The following is a 22164-nucleotide window of genomic DNA, read 5'->3' as shown; positions in this document are numbered from 1 at the left end:
TAGTAACAAATTTATACAAGCATAATATGCAATGTATATTTTTTATACTTAATTATTCATGTGCGACCTAGTTGATTAAAGATTTAAAACTCGTTTTATGAATTTCTTGCGTTTAAATTTGGTGTTTCGAAAGCCCAAAACGAAATTTCTTTGCTTGCATGACTTGCGCTCTTAGTTCACGATGGAGCAGTGATTAATCATTTAAAATTGATTGTATTTTTTTTAATTTAATTTTTTTTGTCTATATAATTAAAGATAGAAATAACTCCAAATTTAAAAGTACAATTTAGCAGTTTCTATGTCGCAAGTTGTGCTTGTCTATTCACACAGATGTTGAAATTCTCTTCTCGAAACTTCTTATCTGATAATATAAAATTATCAAATAAACTATCACGTGATTAAATTTACTTATTATTATTATTAGTAATTTTTTATTACTATTTTTTTATTATTATTACATACGGCAATAGTAAACTACACGCCATCATACGCTAAATTAAGATGCAAAGTAATGTATAAGATGGCCTGATACAAAGTAATATGGATATTTTTATCGAAAAATAATACTCCTATGTCCACGAAAATTATAGGTTTATTAATAATACTTTTGTCCGTTTACGGAAATTATAGTCTTATTGCTATTTTTATATGTCCACGAAGATTGTATAGTACTTCTTTTATTGGAAACTATCTATTATATTTTAACCCTCATTCACACTCAACATTTATAAAAAGTCCAATAATTTAGCATATCAACTTTGGTGAGTCATCTCTTCACTTTATACACACTTCTCTCTCTCAACTATTTATTAAAACTCACGTCCCGAAACCAAATTACATGCGACATTCGTTTGTGTTTTAATAATAATAATAATAATAATAATAATAATAATAATAATAATAATAATAATAATAATAATAGGTGTGAATAAAAAGGGAGCACGTGAAGATTTCCGAAAAAGAGGTAAAGAGTTAGGCAGAAGTCATACTTCAAAATGGGATGGCAATGAACATATATAGTCCTATATAGAAAGTAGATATTCAATTTTGCCATAAATAGCTACGCCACCTTTCCACGTGCCTATTTCTCCTCACTTCAGTTCGGCATTTGTTTCCCGCATGATTCACTTCACCCATAATTTCATAAATGCATTTCATTATCATTCCACTTTCTTACCATGCACACACACACACACACTCACATATATATGTATTCACACACACACATACATATCTCTCCTCTCACACACACCCACTGCACACATCTTATTCCCACCACCACTCTTTCTACCTCTATCATATTATATCATATAAACACAGACCACACCTTTAGAGTTGGAAATATCATCTAGCTTCACACACACAAAAGCACTCTCCAGTGTGTGTGCATGTGCGTGATATATATATACATATATGCATGTGCATGTACGTATTTAGTTACACTATACAAAAACACCACCCACACACACATATCTATATATACACTCCACTCTGTGTGTGGAGAGAACACACAGACACACAGTGAACAGTAAAAAAAGACCGTGTTTGAGAAGGAAACCCTAATTGGTTAGAAAGGATAAGATCGACAAGAAAAGGTCAGCTTCCAAAGTTGATTAAGACAACACGTTAAGGTGGGGAGTTCATAATTAAAGTAAAATCTCAGTCAAATGAAAAACAAGTTCGAAAAGAGACATACACATAAAATAAAATAAAATAAAATAAACTAACCAACCATCAATCATTATAACAACAGGATTAATCATTGTTTGGAGAAAACTAAGTACGTACCAAAAGTACTAATTGTCCTAATCTAAATATAAACAACACTTGTTTCTATAATAGCATTTATATATATAAAGTGTGAGAAAAAAAATTGAAAAGGAAAAACCCTTTACTCACCAAATCCCATCATACTTTAATGTACAACATATGTAACCGTTCCTCGTCCTTTATATATTATATTATATTATATTATATTATATAAATACATGTAACTCCATATTACACGTGGACCCTTAACTGAAAAACTATATAAAATTGAAGGCAGTAGTACTAGGGAGGAAATTTAACTAGTTTATATACGGAGGTGATAGCGGGCCCCGTTGCAGGGCAGTTAGTCAACGGGGATGAACTCAGTCCCCGTTGAGTAACTGTAGGGACCAAAGATCCTCCATACTCCAAAGGTTTTCATTTGATTCGGTCGGAAAAGGGCCATGAAAGGGCTCCATATTATTGCCGGTGAAGGAAGGTGGAGAGTAGGATTCGACTGTATGATCCGCAGGGCAGGAACTGGAGACTTGGCTAGTGCTAGCTTGATCGTTGGAGTTTTCTGCGGTTTGACCTGTACAGTTCTCTGCTTGTTTGATGTGCTTCTGAATTCGAGTCCTCCAATAATTCTTTATCTCGTTATCTGTTCTTCCAGGCAGATGTTTTGCGATTTTTGACCACCTATATTCAAAATTAATTGATATGTAATTGCTACCTAACTAATTTTGGAGTATATTAAGTTTCTCATATATATACACTAATTGGTCGTAAGTATATATATGCATTTGAATGTTGGTATCTAGTACCCAACTTTTGGAGAGTAAATTAATTAACCACGACAAGCAAGATTAAAACTGTATCTATGTCAAATTTAATCAACAAATTATATAGAAAAATACAAAAATAATGACTTTTCACTAAAATCCTTGTACTTTTTTAAAAAAAATTATAACAATATTTATTACTGGTCTATAACTATATAAGCAATACTGGGGTACAGTGGATAGCGACCGACTACTTTTCAATTCCAAGAATAACGCCTCCACATTTGGAGGTCTCTACTATAATTTTGGTGCTTATTTGAGCTACTTATTCATAAAATTATTTTTTTTCAATATTTTATCAAATGTTAGATCATCCCTATATAATGATTGGACAAAATATTCCTAGTTTCCACACCAAGAATAAAAAGTTATCACTAAAATATACTCCCTCCGTCCACCAATTAAAGGTCTATATGAAAAAACAAGAGTTTTAAGAAAAAAGTGTATTTTTATTAGTTGAGTGGAGAAAGGGTCCCATTTTTTTGTAAAGAATCTTTGACTTTTTTGATTAAATAATGAATAAAAACTTATAAAAAATAGGTAGGTCTTGTTTTTGTGGACGGACCAAAAAGGCAAGTAGGCTTTGAATTGGTGGACGGAGGGAGTATATATATATATATTTAATTGATGGGATGATGTCTAGCTACCACTTCCATCCCCTTATTGACATGTCCTTTTTCCTAGATAATATCTATTTGTTTTCAAGAATTGTAATTATATAATATACATATAAAGTACAAAACAACGTGCAATCTAAAAATTTGTTACCGTGACAAGAGTTAATATACATGTCGTAAGATAGGTCAAAATGATATCGATCGTGGGCCACTTCTTTGCTGGAGAATACAATTTCTCTTGCCACTTGCAATTTTCTTTTCCAAGATATAACTCATATATATATATATATATATATATATATATATATATATAGCCATAGAAATGATGCACAAAAATATATTTCTTTCTATTAACAATTTATAATACTATGATTTTTTATAAAGTTGATGGGACGGCTGCCACTTTCATCGTTATTCCAAGATTACACCTTTGAGCATTTTATCGTATGAAAAGAAAATCTATAATTCTTTTTAACTATTGTTTTAATTAGTAACACGTGTAAAACGAGCCAAAATAATTTCCATCATGGGCCACTATATTAATAGACGATATTTCAATTTTTTGCATCAAAACAATGGTTTTATTGGCAAGCCATGTTCTACGGCTGAAATTCATAGTTTTTTGGCATTCCCAATTTATTTAAAGCAAAGTTGAAGGCAAATTGAAGAGTCTCTCCGAATTGAAAAAATATATAGTATGTATTTTTTGAGGAAAAATAAATACAAAGTATTATGTGTGTGTGTGTATCAACAGCTCCCTATCGCTTGATACTCTTAGGCATGGCCTGAGATCCATTTTCCAAAGAAAATAATATTTCAAAACTATTCTTTTTCTCTCTCTCTTTCTTTTTTTAGAAAATGATTTCTTTATTTCAATTCGACGAAAACGAAGAAAGTGTGGCATCTCATCATTTGATTCTCCTCACAGGTTGGTAAATCTTTGCATTCACTGATCACCATCTCTAAATTGGAAATTTTTTTAAAGAAAAAAGTACAATCATTCTAAGTTTTCTATTTACTTTTTGGGGAAATTCTTTTTTTTTTTTCTTCTTCTTCTGATCAGGTTTTTGCATGTTGTCATCTTCTCCAAATGAAAATTTTCAATCTACAGATTAATCTTATCTCCGGTGGCTCGAAAATTCTTTTTTTTTTTTCCCCTTACCCTCAATGAAGACACACTAAGAAATTCCCATTTTCCATAATCATGCATCATATCACTATTGATTTAAGCTTCATTTATAGGAATATATTGCAAAAATTCTGAAATTAAGAAAATCAAGGACATGCATGGGTCCTTTAATTTCCATTTTTAAGGGCTAAAAGCTCCACCCCCCCCCCCCCCCCAACACACACACACACACCCTCGTTCACCTTATTATCAAACGGTCTCTCTCTCTCTCTGCGTTCACCTTATTATCAAACGGTCATGGTCCTCTAAATTTGATGGATAATAATAAATAGGAAATATCCCATTCACAAAAGATGCAAAAATTTACAATAAAAAGTGAAAATAGAAAATATTATGAAATTTTGGAAGGGGCCCTTTTGTTGGAAAAAAGACAAAACAATATGGCAGATGTCAATTTCAAGATAGGTAGGCAGCAATTGGGAGCTTCTCTTTCAAGTGATTGGAGGTGTAAACATGTGATTTATTGCTGTGGGTTCTCCTAAATATGGGAAAAAATTCCATAGCCCCAATCTCTTTGGCCTCTCCTCTCACAACGTGTTTCTCTTTGCAACCTTCTTTTTTTTTTTTTTTTTTCCAAAATAACTTGCCCAATTTTATCTCTCTTTTTTTTAATTAAGACCCTTTATAGAAAAATAAAAAATGAAAAGGAATGAGTAATCGATGATTTTATGTAAGAAAATTACTAAAAATAACTATGATAACTATTAGTTAAACCTCGATAATTATGGGAATAATAAGGCTGACCTACTGGATTAGGTGACGGCTTTGATTTCCTCAATATATTTACACACACACACACACATATATATATGTATATGTGTGTGTGTAATATTCAATAAAAGTTGTTCAAGAAAGATATGGGTTGGAGAATATTTTGGTTGCCATAAACTACGAAATCGCATGTTTCTTCAATCTTTTTGCGGCGGAGTACTTGAATCCCTCGCCTTTACAACTTGGTGGTTTCTCTCTCTCTCTAAAATCTAGTTATATTTTCAGTACGAATCACATGAGTCCAAATTGTAACACAACAAAAAGTGGCTGCACGATAATAAAAAGAAACGAGACAGTGGATGATCAAGTTCTTAGACGAAAAAAACAAACAAATAAACTACAAAAAAAAAATCCATTTTTTAAAGTTGTATATACATATATATTGTTTTATTTAAAAATTAAATTATACTACCCCTTAAAAATAAAAACCCTATGGGAAACATAAATAGTAACATACCTGTTTCCCCACTTAGCATGCAGCTCCATAATCAGAAGCTGCTCCTCCGGCGTAATGTTTCCCCGTCGAACATCCGGCCGGAGATAATTAAGCCACCGGAGACGACAGCTTTTGCCGGTGCGCTTCAGCCCTATTAATAAAACACACAAAAATACATAAAAGTTATTTAGGTATTTCCTTCAAATTAATATCAAAGTAAAAAGGTAGAAGGAAAAGATTGCCTTCTTCTTTTTTCTCATTAGGGTTTTCTTTGTGTATAAAGAATTGTAAACTTTAAAAACACGCACACACACACGTGTGTGTGTAATTTACCTGCAGATCGAGCTAGAGAATTCCAAACGCCTTCTCCATGATTAGCAATGTAGTTCATGAGAATAAGATCCTCTTCCATAGTCCATGGTCCTTTCCTCACTTCAACATCTATAGATTTGCATGGTTTCTTATCCATATCTTTAGAGAGAGAGAGAGAGAGAGAGAGTAAGAGACAGAGAGGGAGAGAGGGGGGGATACGTATTGTAGATATCTGAAGAAAAATAATGGAGGTGGTGCTCAATTTATAGAGGTTGTATAATAAAGATTTTCCAGTTAAATGAGCTATTAATTAACAACATAATAATGGAGATCTTTTAACCTAACTTTGTTTCAACACTCGTAATTACTAATTAGGGTCTAAATCATATACATATATATTGTATATATAGGGGTGCGCTACCGTGAGAGCACATCTTAAAATAAGAAATAAGAGCAATTTTTAATGTATGAATTTTATGTAGAACACGTATGAATTCGCTGTATAAAGGTATAAATTGTGAAAAATACATTTTTGCTACCTTTGGGATTCGAACTCAGGACCATAAATCCATCCAACAGGATTACGAATCAACCGTAGATCTTGATGATCTAAGGGCTGAAAATGATTCTTATTTTATATCTTAAAATGCTCTTATTTTAACTCTTCCCGTATATATATATATATATATTATATACGGGTGAGCTAAAATAAAAACACCTCTTAGAATATAAAATATGAACCATTTTCAACCCTTAGATAATCAAGATCTACTATTGATTCATCATCTTGTTGTATGAATTCATGGTCCCGAGTTTGAATCTCATAAGTAGCAAAAAATTTATTTTTCGCAATTCATGCAATTACACAGCGAATTCACACGTGTTCTACATAAAATTAATACATTTTAACTAGTTCGTATATAAGTGTGTGCACAAAGCCGAGCACGCAGTAAGAATTTAAATATAAATACTTGAAAACACTACACTGAATGTAAAAAGAAAATAAAGTTAATGTATAAAGTAATTGCACTGTATGATAACATTATACATATAGTACATTATTGCGAGTTCAAAATTTTTGTAGGTCAATAAGTTAGAGCGTTTTGCAAAATTAGACCATATTTTTTTGGGCTTGCAAATTTGGACCATTTATTATTAATTTCGGCATAAGTAAGCTACATCTGGGCCCGATCGGGCTATTTTACACGTGAGACGTGCGTGACTTCACAACTGGGGCCTAAACGTTGATGTGAAATTTTATTTCATTCTTTTATTTGGCATATTTATACACATATAAAAATAAATCATAAAATAATAAAAAACACAAATAAAAATGAATTAAAAAAATATACATAAGTGAAGAGAAATAATACATGAATTGAAAACACATTTGAATCTACCTCATGAACCCTATTTCCCCATATTCCCCAAATTATAACCGTCAATCTGAATTCGATGTCATACGTGAGTGAAGAGAAATCATATAAAACACATTTTATATTTTCAAACCAATCTATGTCAATTCTGGGTTTGGTTCGACCCTCCGATGTGTCATTGAACAAAGGCAATTATTTGTGTATTAATTTTTAAATATTTTTTAATTCATTTTTTATTTGTATTTTTTAATTATGTATTATTTTATGATTTAATTTTACATGTGTATAAATATGTCAAATAAAATAATGAAATAAAATTCCACAACAGCGCTCCAGCTGTGAAGTCACGCACATCTAACGTGCAAAATAGCCCGAGCGGGCCCATATGTGTCTCACTTACACCGAAATTATTAATAAATTGTCCAAATTTGCAAGCCCGAAAAAATATGGCCTAATTTTGCAAAGCGGCCTAAATTAGTAACCTAAAAAAATTTTGAACTCCATTATTGCAGTAAATTTACTCTATGCGTTCAGTGAAAAGTTCTCAAAATTTTCATGATAAAAAATTATTAAAACCCAACCCTATATATATACTATTAGGATCATTAATTCTTTTTTACATATTAAGACACATAATCGTTGGTAGTAGTACATAGGGCTGTCGATCGGTTCGGGTTCGGTTACCCATACCCAAATTTTCGGTTACCCGAACCCGAAATTGCCATATTTCACTAACCGTTCCCGAACCGTTAAAGGTGTTCGGTTACCCAATAACCGCTTCGGTTACCCGATTCGGTTATTTGGGTATCCGAAATACCCATTTTAAAAAATTCAAATTCAAATAATTTTTTAGATAGAGGATTTGAACTTTAGTCTCTAGAAAATACACAAAGCAACTTATCCACTGGACTAAAGCTTATTCTTAAACTTTAAACATATTATAATTTTATTTTAGCTAAGACTCGATTTTTAAATAAAAAATAAATAAATTAATGAATTAATAATTAAAATATATATAATATATATATTAAATAATTTATTAAATAATTTTCGGTTATTTTGGTTAACCCGTTATGGTTATTGGGTTAACCGATACCCGAAATTTTTCTAAAAATGATACCCGAAACCGAACCGATACCCAAAAAATTCGGTTATTGAATACCCAAACCCGGAAATTTCGGTTCGGTTAACGGATTATCCAAAACCCGATAACCAATTAGACAGCCCTAGTAGTACATTTAAATGTTTGCATGGCACCGAACATATATATAGCTCAATTTCTTCCTAATTGAATTATGGTTGAGCATTATATAGATTAAGAAAATATTTAATTAAAAATGAACATTTCAATTAACTAATTACCAATTTGACTTTGTTGATCAAAACACATTTTTGTGATCACGCAACCTTAAATATGGTTGAAGAGCATACGGGGGTACCGGTAAAAGTAAGAAATTGAAAAATATTATACATCGACATAATATATATATATATATATATATATATATATATATATATATATATATATATATAGGGTGCGGTTATAGTGAGAACCACACTTATCGTGAGAACATAAGAACCATTAAAATCAATGCATCTACTATATAAATTAATGCATTCGCTATTAAATTTAATACATCCGAAAATAATAAATTTTTTGCTCCCTTCAGGATTCGAACCCATGATCTGCATTCATCCACCAAGATGATGCATCCACCGTAGATCTTGATGATCGACTGGTTTAAAATGGTTCTCTGTTTTAATTTTATTTAGTGGTTCTTATTTGAACCTCTCTCTCTCTCTCTATATATATATATATATATATATAGGGGGCCGCTCCAATGAGACCCCCTAATTTTAGTGAGATCTAGGGCACGATCTGGTGCGTTTATTTTATCAATCCTATGGCTGATATTGTATCTGGATGGTGATTTTTTTTCGCAGGGTTCGAATCCTGGAGGGAGCAAAATATTTTAAATTTTGTTATTCATTAGTATATACTGCATTGTTCATCAGTATATACGGCCTTGTTCATCAGTATATATGTCTTATTCATTACGAATTTTTTAAATTTTATTTTTCATCAGTATATACATCTTGTTCATTAGATATACGTTTTGTTCATTAGTATTATATGTCTTATTCATTGTACTCATGTTACACGAAAAATAGGGGGTCTCACTGGAGCGCGCCCCTATATATATATATGTGTGTGTGTGTGTGTGTGTGTGTGTGTGTGTGTAGAGAGGGAGAGAGTGGTTCAAATGAATCTAGGTATTTATCGTATAAAATAAGAAGACTTTTATGTGTGTAGAGAGTGGTTTAAATCGGGAAGATTTATGATCATGACTTTATTGTATAAATTTATGGTTAAGAGTTCGAATCTTAGGTAGCAAACATGTCTTTATAATTTGTATAAGAGGTATCTAATATATAATCAAATAAGCAACCCGCAAGTAGACGAGATCTCTACACCACACAAAAGTGAGAAACTACTGCACATAGGCGGGACCACTACCCACACAAAGATGAGATTACTATCTACACAAAAATGGAAAACTACCCGCACGTAGGCGGGAAAGTCTTTAGGTAGCTTAGTTTTATCACTTAAGATAGGCCTCATTGACTACACACAAGAAACTTACTACTCCCTCCGTCCGCCAAAAGTGGGGCACTTTAGGTGGGCACAGGATTTAATAAAATTAGTGATGATTTTGATGTAGTGGAGTAAGGGTTCCACCACTTTATGAGATATGTGGTTGAGATTGAATTTGTAGTGAATTTTTTTGTAAATAAAGAGTGTTTGGAAGGTTAAAAGATTAAAGTGGATGGTGGGACCATTCCCTTAAAAGGAAAGTGGTACACTCTTTGCGGACGCCCGATATAGTAATTGTGCCCCACTTTTGACGGATGAAGGGAGTACTATATATTTTGATGATATTTGCGAATAATTTGTTTTTTTAATTATTTTGGTTATAGTTATAAAACATTATTTACTATTAGGGTCTCATATATTCTTATGAATAAACCATTGAGAGAGTAACTAACTATATTAATCCCTAATTACATATGACGATCATGTAATTGTATTAATACTCTATTTATTAATCGTAATTAAATATTGATCACGTGATTGACTAGTGATCACACATCCCATAACCACTAGCCAAATTTAAGGGGTTCAATAATCATATACTCCCTCCGTCCACTAATTGTTGGCCTAGGGCAAGTGTAAATTACACTTGCCCTAGGCCAACAATTAGTGGACGGAGGGAGTATATACGAGAGATATTTGTATATTGTGATTTACATAAGTAATGAAATCTCTTTTTCTCTTAAAAGAGAGTATTTACATCGTACTAGTCAATTAAATGGTACGAGGATACGTTTTTCCATCTGCCTCACACGTGTCACTTATAAAACCCTAAATCTAAATTATTTCTTATATCTAAGCTAATAGGCTATTAGCTAGCTAGATTGAAGTATAGCTACCGAGTTACAATAAAATATCTCGAGCCATTTCTATACAGGCACTTATTAATTAAGTTCATTTATAGAACTAATGTAGTCTTTCGAAAATACTATGTATACCCTTCCATTTCTAAATTTAGAGATAGTACATCTTCGATTTTAACTTTATATCTTGTTATATAGTATATATTTTTTTCTATATATTTAATTTTATATTCCACCGCAATTTATTACAAACATGTGGCAGGTACGCGAGTGTTGGCGGTTCTGAAGAAGTTAAAAATGTGATTTCAGAAAAAGGAAAATATCTTTAAAGAGAGAGAGAGAGGAAGAAGTCACTAATATTTATGCCTATATATCATCACACATTCGAATTAATTAATTAATTAAATTCGAACATTAGGTTAGTTTAGATGTATTAGCAGAAAGCATGCGCGTTACACGTCTAACATCTTATTTCACATGATTTATTTCTCAAAAAATAATAATTATACAAAATAAATAAATATTATACTATTTTTAATTATTAATTATCAACTTCAACAAATATTAGCATATGTGTATAAAATAGACAATAGATATTACCAAATATTTTATGGCCTATGTACAATGGTCATAATAATGAAAATCTATAATAATACTCCATTCGTCCCAAAATAAAGATTGAGGTAACGTGACAAGCTGGTACCTAACTAAGAATTGGATATCATAATTGTGAATGCTCTAAGGAATAATTAATCACAAATTTTCCTGTCAGATAGCATGTATAGATGAGACAGGTCGGGTCGAGGCTGGAGAGTGGAGTTGGACGCAGGTCTGGGAGCGGATCGGGGCAGATCTGGACTGAATAATTCAAAATAATTATTATTTTGATGAAAAGTAATGATCGATATGAATAGAAGTAATGTTTTTAACAAATTATTTATAAGGTGAATTATATTCGATTTCTATGACTTTGCTTAAGGTTTTAAATATTTAATCTAATTTACATATAAATTAATTTATTAATTTTTATCACCTAGTATTAGTTTATTTATATATATGTATTCGATTGTGCAGAGAAACAATATTTCAACTATTGCAAAATCTCCTATGAGATTGAGTGTATGGATGAGATGGGTTGTGTCAAAGTTGGGGCGCGGGTCTAGTCGCTAGGGGTATAATTGAGTCGAGTCGAGTCGAATAGTGTCTTGCTTAAGCTTAGCTTGTTTAGCTAATCGAGCTGTTTGCTTAATTATCGATCGGGCTTTAATCGAGTCGAATAAAGTGCTGAGCCTAATCGAGCTTTTTAAATTTAAATTTTTATTTAAAATTTTATTTTCCTAATACATAAGTTAATTTTCAAATATATTGGTTATTTTATTCACAAAAATATAATATATTTACCATTTTCTTATAAATAAATGATGTTAATTAGATATTTAATCCAAATATTACTAATTATAGTAGTAAGACATTTAATGAATAATCTTCTGTTTTTAAGATAAATCACTTAACGAGCTTGTTCACGAGCTAACGAGCTGAGTATCGTCATGCTCAAGCTTGACTTGTTTAGCTAAACGAGTTGTTCATTAAATTACCAATCGAGCTTTTATCGAGTCAAACGTCGAATAGCTCACGTGGATTTGGGCGCGGGTCGAGGCGGATTTTAGCGCACATCGTGGCCTAATAAGTCAAAGTAATTATTGTTGTGATGAAAAGTAATAATCGATATGAAGAAAAGTAATATTTTGAAATATTATATTTCTTTATATCATTAATTACTTCTTGTTACAATAATAATTACTTGACCAAAATACGTACACAGCCTCCGCACCCTCCGTTGCTCTACCAATCAGAACTGATTGAAAAATATGAATTATTCAAAGTAATTATTATTGTAATGAAAAATAATAATCGACATGAAGAAAAATAATATTTTTGAAAACATTTTTTTATATCAATAATTACTTTTTCTAACAACAATAATTACTTGATCAAAATAAGTACACCGTTGTTGCGTCCTTCGCTCCGCGCCTGTATCCTCCGATACTTTGCCAGCCACCGGCCTCCTCAGCTCTGCGCCTGTACCCCCGTTGCTTTGCCAGTCCTGTGCCCGCATATCCTCCGCTGCTCCCTCAACCCCCTCCCGTATCCTCAACTTCGTGCCGCACTTCGGTCGAATTGGGTCAGAATCAATTTCATTTATGCAGTTAATTTCACAGAAGATCAACTCTTAAGCTATAAATGGCAATCTTTTATCATCAAAAGATAAAAAAGAAATAATGAAAGATGTACCAAAAGAAATAATGAAAGATGTACCAAATAGTTAATTACTCGTACAAGAAATTTGGAGGGATAAATTATGGATGTATAGATGTCAAATCGAACTCCCAATGATTTGACTAACTTAGATGTCTTGTATTGAAATTATGGTAACTTATCCTCCTTTTAATCCCAACTGTCGACGCCATGCATATGCACAGATTTTCCACACACATATATAGATGGGAAATTAAATAATGGACCGGTCACGATAAGCCTTTCCCTTCGCCCTCTCCCAATTTTTTGTACGAAATTTCTTGTTATATTTTACATTTTACTATATTTATCAATTCAAGATAATATAACGATTGACAACCCTACATTAAAAGCGAGTGAGGACATATACTAATTGTTCTTTTCGAAAAATTCATAATAAAAAGATACTTAATAAATTTTTATGAGTGTGCGTATGTCAGTACACGGTGCTGATCACTGATCTAGCTACTTCTTTCACTTACGAAAAAGCTTTTTAAGAGGAAATGACGCGGATATTAAGAAAAAAATTATTAAGTATATTGATAGTGAAAAAAAATTATTGAGTGCATTAAAAATTATGAAAAAAATATTTTAATTGAGCATTGTGAAAAGTAAGGATAAATGAAATATTTATAAGTGATGGGGTGTAGTGCAAAAATAGGTAGGCAATTCTTTTGTAGACGTTCCAGAAAGAAAAAATAAAAAGTTCTTTCGTGGACGGACATAATATTTTAATAGAACACTTACATACTCAAATAAGATACTTGTAAGTATCTTCCTGTGTAGATGTTCGCATAAGATCTACTCATTAAAATATATGTATATTTATGTATAGCGAAAGTGGTTATCATACAAATCACACTTATCATATAAAATGAATCCATTATGAATTTGTGATGAAATTGACTTTAACGATTTAATGCATTCCATTTTTTAGCCTAAACTAACAACCAAAATATCTATGAATCATTTCAGAAGTGATAAAGGTTAAACATGAAGTGTAGACCTAAAAGGCTCGTCAAAGTTGAAAAATATGTTACAAAAGTTTGACCTAAATGTTGTGCCAAAAAAAAAATATTTGTAACAGAAAGAAACAAAAACACAAAAAGGCGTTGAAACGTTGAACTTTGTATTACTTTAGTGTAAGGCTTTGAAAGTAAGTGAACAATGATAGTCGATTATTTTACACTAGGGTTCTACACGTATTTATAGGTGAATAACTATGAATTCTAGTAGGAAAAAAACTCATATTTGAGCTATAATCGGACTATGCTTCCTCATGCTGATCTTCATAGATCCGCTGTAATCTTGACTTCAGACTTGGTTTATTGTGAGTGTTGGACTCTTTTGAGATAAGGTCTTCTCCGTGAAATCAGGCTCATTCCATTGTCAGTAGCGCTGTTTGGGGTCTGGCAGCGCTGTTTTAGGCTAAACAGCGCTGTCTTCCGGGAATCTCTCTCTTTCATCGATGTTTTCTCCGATATTTCTGGAACGAATATTTTTATCCTCATAAGCTCCTCCCCTATTGTCTAGTCAAAATGCAATAAGTTAGGTGTTTTGGTTGGACTAGAGAGTTCAAATAGCGCGGTTGGAATCATCATGGGGGTGTTCTTGAGCTTAGTTTTTATATCTTGCAGCTTCTAGGGAATGTTCCTTCATAAAATGGGATGTCTCGCCAGATACAAAGCTGATTTTTAAATGACAACAGTGATTTCTTTCCCTCAAATTTGCAATGCAAGGCTTTTTGACAGTCTTCTTAACGAAGTCAAACCACGTCTATGATTGTGCCGCATGTCTCGCTACGTTCCCGCGCGTGGGAACTATTCGCCTTCTCACGCGCATAATTTTAGACTCGCATTTAATTGTACTCACCATTGCTATATTCTTAGCCATTAATTTTAACGCGGTTTCGCTCAAAACCCTTTTACCTTCCATTTGAATTTTTACTTTTTACCCTTCGTCTTCCTTGCGTCTTCGTCTTCTTCGCACTTCCCTTTGCTGTTATCGTCGTTAGAAACAGTCTTTTTGCTGCAAGCCTTAGATTTCAGGTACCTCCTTCTTCCCCGACTTTATTTTTAAATTATGGCTCCGAAGGTTTCCGACCTCAGAATGCACTGTGCTAGTTTGCCTTCGTCCACTGTTCATGAAACCGAGCTCCCAACCTTTGCTGAAATTCTTCGCCTTTCTTCTAATGATTTTACTCTTCATACCCAGTTTAGGGATTTAAAAAAGCCTGATAGCGAAGACCTTCCCCCTACATTATCCATTGTTGAAATCCCAAATTAGATGTGGGTTGTGTCTGCCTCCCCCAAAATTTCTAATTGATGTATGCAAAACTTCAATATTCCATTCTTCCAACTTTCTCCTTTGGCTATCCGTCGCGCTCTTGCTTTCCATGTCGTTCTAAATTTCTATGGGGTCGAGGACACAACTTGTGTGTTCAATGAGACTCAATTGTTGAAGAAATCTGGAGTTTTCTATTATTTTTCTTCCCTGTCTAAATATGGCATCCATTTCCTGGACTACTTCAATACCTACGATCGGGACTTCAAATCCCAATATTTTTTTGTTGAAGTGAACTCCGGGGATTGGAGGCGAAACATTGGTATTTACCAAACTCGATGGGAATAGAAAAAGAGAGTCACACAGTCCCTAATATCGTGCCTCCTTATGGGTTAGAAAACTTTTTCAAGAACTCAAAGATCTTGAGACGAAGGAGCCCTTTGCACTCAAGAAAATTGGTCAAAATAATTATGCTCTGGCAGCCTCGGGGCTATTTGGTTATTTTTCCCCTGAATCCATTGGTAATTTTTTCAAAATATATTTTTTGCATTATAACGTTATCACCTATGGTTTTGCCCTATCTTTGTGTTTTGCTCTGATTTGCTCTGTTGGATTTCAATTCGTTTAATTAGTGTTATCTTTGTTGTCATTGTTCAGATATGAACTGCCAAATGAAACTCAAGTTGAAGGTGTTGGCTGCTGCGAGTTCACCCGAGGGAGTGGCAAAGACTGCCAGCGACTCTACTAGCTTAGGGTCTACACCTCCAGGGGTTGATTCGGCTGCAGGGGGGCAATCAGTGCCACTCCTATCTCATTTGTTCCCCAATCTACCTAGGGCTGTAAATGAATCGAATATTTTTGCTCGATTCGAGATTCGATTCGAAATTGTGTTATTCGTATTCAAAATTATTCGATTCGTATTCGATAACAAATATTCGATTCGATTCGATTAGTATTCAAATACTTATATGAAATTATGATATTCGATTCGATTCGATATTCGCATAGATACATGATTAAATATTTAAATATTATATATATATATATGTATATATATATATATATGTATATATGTGTGTGTGTGGAGGGGCTAAAATAAATTATGAACTAATTTTCACCATTTGATTGTAAATTTTATAGTGGATTTATCACTTTATTGGATGAATTTAATTTTATATTCATCAATATCTAATTATATATATAAGAATTATAATATTATATAATAATTGACAATTTTAAAAATGAAAAATGCAAAGAATCATAATATACATGCATTAAAGTAATTTTCCACAATTTAAAAAGTAAAACTTTACAATTCATAAAATCAAAATTTTAAATTGAAGTCATTCTTCCATCACAAGTCGCGCTTCGTCATTGCGATTGTAAACTAATCAAATAATTCGTATTCGATTCGATATTCGAATTTTGATATTCGTATTCGATAAATATTCGATTCGAAATATAAATATTCGATTCGATTTGATTCGGTTAGTATTCAAATACGAATACGAAATTATGATATTCGACTCGATTCGATTCGTCTACCCCTACGCAGAGCAGGGGTGTAGAGACACCGGTGACCCCGGGTGGCGTTCAGCCCGGGATCTTGTTTACGTCTATGCCCCAGATTGGGTAGAACGTTTTCTGATCTCTCCGTGATGAGTGGTGAAGGTGGATCCCTCTGGCAAGAGGAAAGCCTCTGCAGATCTTGCGGGTTCTTCAGAGCAGCCATCAGGAAAGGCTCGACGGTACGCTTTGAGGAGCCAGCCTTCGTCTGCGACGATAGGACAAGAGCTTCGAGAAGGCACGACTGGCTCAAGCAAAGCCGATAAAGATGATTCACTCCGGCATTTGTTAAGCCGGAGTAAGAAAAGCAGAAGCTCGTTGTTAAAAGCTGCGAGCAACACTGGACTTTGCTCGAGCATCGCCCGACTTCGTGAGTAGATATGGATTGAGTTCACTCCCTGAATTCTGTGTAATTTGGATTTAATAGTGATATTGCCTTGATTAAAATTTACATGTTTTAACCTTTGCAGGAAGAGGATCAATTCAGTGAGCTGTTCGAACGAGCCCAAGAGGGGCAAAAACTGAAGGAGGCCTTGGCTACGGCTGAGGCTAATTTAGAACAACGTGACCAAGATTTGGTCAAGGTGGGGAAATGACTAAGTGATCTCGAGATGGAGCTCGATCGAGATTACGGAGGCAAAGAACATTGACTTGAGTGTTCGCCCACAGTCGTATGAATCTGAGCTACAACGATTGCGGGAAGCGAGAGACAACCATGTAGAGGTTGCAAGCAGAACAAGAAGCAGCCCTTTCAAGACTGCAGGAGGAACATACCAAGCAGCTCCATGCTCAGGCGGAGCGATTGTAGAGAGGGGTTGACTTGGAAAGAAAACAGGTCTATCTGGCTGGGGCTCGAGATCAACGGAGGGAAGTATTGCTGTCTCCGCAGGGTCAACAATTCCTCGCTACTTTGATCCATGGCATATTGGAGGCCTACTGGCGTACTTCCCAGTTCCCGTCTGACTTTGATGAGGGAATTTATTTCCTTGTCGAGGACTCAGGCCAAAAGGCCTTGGATCAGGTAGAAGCTACTCCAGAGCAGCGGGCTAAATTTGATGTTGCCAAGTTGGTCGATACTTTGGAGAGCTTTGTCGTGTGGCGGGGATAGACACTACTATCCCTGAGGATTATGAGGAATGGATGATTCCCGTGATCGATAGAGCATTGCGAGTGACTCAACCTAAACACTATGCTAGAATGACTCACAATCGAACGAGATCTATTATAGTGTGTAAGCTAACCCAAGTCGTCTCTCAAGGAAGATTCAACAGGGCTCCTAATTGTATCACAACGTAAGCAGTAAAAATTAACTTTGATTATTAAAATTAAACTAATGCTATTAATTAAAACTCAACTTAATAAACTATTAAACCCTAGGCAGAATTAAAAGCGATAAAGTAAAGACTACTAAGAATTAAAAGCTACTACACTAAGAATTTAAATAACTGTAAAAAAAAACTTCTAATCTAATTTGACATAAAAGAAATTGCAAATTGAAAGCGAAACATAACTCATGCAGATTCAAAAAGATTAACGTAAATAAAAATACCAATATCGTCGCGAGAATTGACTCACTGTCACTGATTACAACTTCGAAACGAAAAATTAAATCAAAACAGAAACGGGAAGCTAACTAGAACAAACTCTCGAAAAACTTAAAGAACTTTGAAAATTAGAAAAACCCTAAACTGTTTTGGTGCCGGAGGCTGAGATGATTCTGATTAAGTGCAAATAAGCCCTTTTATAGACTGCCTTTCATCAAACCCTATTGTCAATCAAGAGGGCCCATCAAATCTGGACTTAAAAGATAGAGTCGTGCGCGCACAGGAGAGTGTAGGTTGGGAAAAAGTGCTCGGCAAGTCACAGCAGCGCTGGAGAGTGATTGCTAGCTTTGGATCAGTGTTGGCGGCCTTGCGCATGATTGCCAGCTCTGGACACGTGATTGCCAACTCTGGATGCAGTCAGCTCTGGATAAGGTGAGCTCTGGATGCAATCAGCTCTGGCTATGGTCAGCTCTAGATACGGTGAGCTCTGAATGCGATCAGCTCTGGCTATTGTCAGCTCTGGATATGGTGAGCTCTGAAGACGTAGGCAACTCTGGACAAGTAGTCAGCTCTGAAGACGTAAGCAGCTCTTTGGAGTTTGGTCAGCTCTGGAAAATGAAATTCAGCTCTGTCGAGTTTGGTCAGCTCTGGCATTGGAAGTCTACTCTGGCTAATGAAGTTCAGCTCTGTCGAGCTTGTTCAGCTCTGACTGCCTCGACCGCTCTGGGGAGTGTTGTCAGCGCTGGCGAGGGATTTCCAGCGCTGAGCACCACTGTGAGCCCAAATAAGCAATTTTTTGATCCAAATCTCCAACATAGCATTCTTTCTCCTATTTTATTAGAATCTCCTGCAAAACGTCAACAGACTCATAAACGCACCAGATTCCAGAACAAATAAGCTCAGAATAGCACAAACAAACCCCCAAAAATAAGAACAATTAAGCATAAATCAACCCCCCCACACTTAGCCTTTAACTTGTGCTCAAGCAAAATCAATACAAATCCAAGGAAGAGAGCGTTTCACGATGTTTATTTTCACCAAACATTCAGCAAGCTAATTCAAAATTTTCCAATCAACACATGTCTCTCAAATCATGCAAGTAACTTAAAGTTTAAGAAGCAACACAACAGTAATGCAATTAATTCGATTAGACCCAATTCTCCGCTAGAGGTGAATTCCCTAATGTGATCGCCTTTATAGTCAATATCTCATTTTCACAACTTTTCCTTTCTCACACTTTGTGTGCTTAAGACTTATTCACTTAGATTTCAACAGTTAAGCCATAATTCGTGAAATAAAGCCATTTGGATGTAATCCAAAGTCTTCTCACGTGGTTTCCCATGCTCATAGATAAACTAGAGGAGCAGAGACTCAGAGCTGTCAAACTTTTCAGCATTCAACTTTTCACACATATAAGGATACGATCGTAGGCAATCACAATGACAACACTTGCTCTAGCATCTACCGGACAAATCACGTTTCACTTACTTACAACAGTGTTGCAACAAAACTCATAATTCTTTGCACAAACAAGAGACATATATCAAAAAGTAAAACCAGAATAACCACCAATCAACACAAACCCGAAATTCACATAAAAAACCATCTCTTCCACAGATTCATAAAAATTAGCAAGCAACCAAGAACAAGCTAAGAACAGGGAGACCAATCGCCCAATCAAAAACATGCAAGCACAAGGGGACCAAACGCCCAAAATCAACATCATGCACTCATCAAAACAAGACACCCCCCTCACAAAAAGAAAGCCATATTCTCAGGGCAAAAGATATAAAGAGTTAGAAGAACGTCCCTGAATATTGGCAATGAAAAACAAAACCACCGTGAGAAGCGACGAAGTGGTTTGTCAGCTCTGTAGCCGTCGTTAGCGCTGGCGGCCTTGGCAGCTCTGGCGAATAAACTCTTCTGCAAAACGCAGCAGCGCTGTAATTCCCATCCTCTGCAGCACAAGCAAGAACATAAATTCAAACCAACCAGACGGGCACCAAAACAAGAAACACACAAAAGAAAAGCAAAGAACAAGCAGAAAGGAAATAAAAAAAACTACGGGTTGCCTCCCACAAAGCGCTCTGATTAAAGTCTAGAGCTCGACATCTACATTTATTCAACAGTCAGGATTGTGAAGAGCTTGAGACTCCACCACCATCGGAGAGCTCTGGTGCTCATAATACGGCTTCACGCGATGACCATTGACTGTGAAACTTTCATTCGTATTCTCGTTGTACAGCTCTACTGCACCATGTTCAAACACCTCTCTTAGCAGAAAAAGACCGCTCCATCTAGATTTCAACTTGCCAGGAAACAACTTCAATCTTGAATTAAACAATAGCACCTTCATTCCTGGGCACAGTTTCTTGTGAGAAATACGGCGATCATGCAGCCGCTTCACTTTGTCTTTGTAAATCCGGGCGTTCTCATACGTCTCATTGCGCAGCTCATCCAATTTCTTCATTTGCAGCATGTACTGCTTCACTCTAGTGTCCAGATCGCAATTTGCTGCTTTAATTGCCCGGTATGCCTTGTGCTCAATCTCTACCGGCAGATGACACGCCTTGCCATAAATGAGGCGGTACTGGCTCATTCCGAGCACACCTTTGAAGGCAGTTCTGTACGCCCAGAGTGCATCATTAAGTTTGGCAGACCAATCCTTGCGCGATGGTCTTTTCCAGAATGCCTTTAATCTGCCTGTTACTTGTCTTAGCTTGCCCAGATGTCTGCGGGTGATAAGGTTTGCCCACCTTATGAGCTTTGCAAACAGCTTGTTATAGAAGTGCTTCCTTCCATCACTAATAATAGCTCTGGGAAATCCAAATCTGCAGATAATGTTTTCCTGAACAAACTTAAGCACCACATTAGCATCACATGTCCGTGTGGGGATAGCCTCAACCCACTTGGACACATAATCTACCGCAAGCAGAATGTATTCAAAACCATAAGAGACAGGAAAAGGACCTATGAAATCTATGCCCCACACATCAAAAATTTCCACAACCAAAATATTATGGAGAGGCATTTCATTCTTACGTCCAAGATTTCCTACTCTCTGACACCTATCACAAGCCAAATAAAACGTGTGTGCATCTTTGAACAGAGAGGGCCAGAATAAACCAGATTGCAGGACTTTGTGCGCTGTCTTCTGTCCCCCAAAATGTCCACCACAATGAACTTCATGGCACATACTCAGAACCTTCGACTGCTCTTCTGCCGGGACACACCTTCTAATGACTTCATCTTTTCCAAGCTTGAATAGCTGTGGAACTTCCCAATAATAGTGCTTGCACAAAGCAAGAAACCTTTTCCTTTCCTGGGATGTCAGATCTGGCCTTAATTCTCCACATGCCAAATAATTCACAATATCCGCATACCAAGGCACAAAAGTTAATTCATAAGCATGCTCAAAATGAAAAGATTCAGGAATAGTTTTGTGACCAGATTCTATTACATTATGTTCCAAGCGTGATAGATGATCTGCCACATAATTCTCACTCCCTTTTCTATCCTTTATTTCTACATCAAATTCTTGCAGTAATAAAATCCAACGAATCAGACGCGGTTTAGCTTGTGTTTTAGTCATCAGATATCTCAAAGCAGCATGGTCACTGTGAACAATTACTTTAGATCCAATAATGTAAGCACAAAATTTATCTAAAGCAAATACCACAGCAAGCAGCTCTTTTTCAGTTGTGGTGTAATTTATTTGTGCACTGTTC

General features: G+C 34.9%; 1 protein-coding gene across 2 annotated transcripts; it reads right to left on the bottom strand.

Moving 5' to 3' along the window:
• Positions 1–1873: 1873 nt before the first annotated feature.
• Positions 1874–21392, bottom strand: LOC130989439 (MYB-like transcription factor EOBII). 2 transcript variants are annotated; one of them, XM_057913445.1, is made up of 4 exons: positions 21388–21392; positions 5938–6097; positions 5626–5755; positions 1874–2448 (listed from the first exon to the last, which is right to left on the bottom strand). In XM_057913445.1, the coding sequence occupies exons 2-4, from the start codon at positions 6071–6073 to the stop codon at positions 2133–2135; spliced, it is 582 nt and encodes a 193-aa protein (XP_057769428.1). In that variant the 5' UTR covers positions 6074–6097; positions 21388–21392; the 3' UTR covers positions 1874–2132. The 2 variants fall into 2 exon arrangements, with proteins under 2 accessions (XP_057769428.1, XP_057769427.1); XM_057913444.1 differs by lacking the exon at positions 21388–21392 and having other exon boundaries at positions 5938–6158.
• Between the last annotated feature and the right edge of the window lie 772 nt (positions 21393–22164).

Source organism: Salvia miltiorrhiza, chromosome 6 (genome assembly GCF_028751815.1).
Source record: "Salvia miltiorrhiza cultivar Shanhuang (shh) chromosome 6, IMPLAD_Smil_shh, whole genome shotgun sequence".
In the NCBI taxonomy this organism is placed as follows: Eukaryota; Viridiplantae; Streptophyta; class Magnoliopsida; order Lamiales; family Lamiaceae; genus Salvia; species Salvia miltiorrhiza.
Note: the sequence above shows the minus strand (reverse complement) of the source record. Positions and strands in the feature narration are given on the sequence as shown.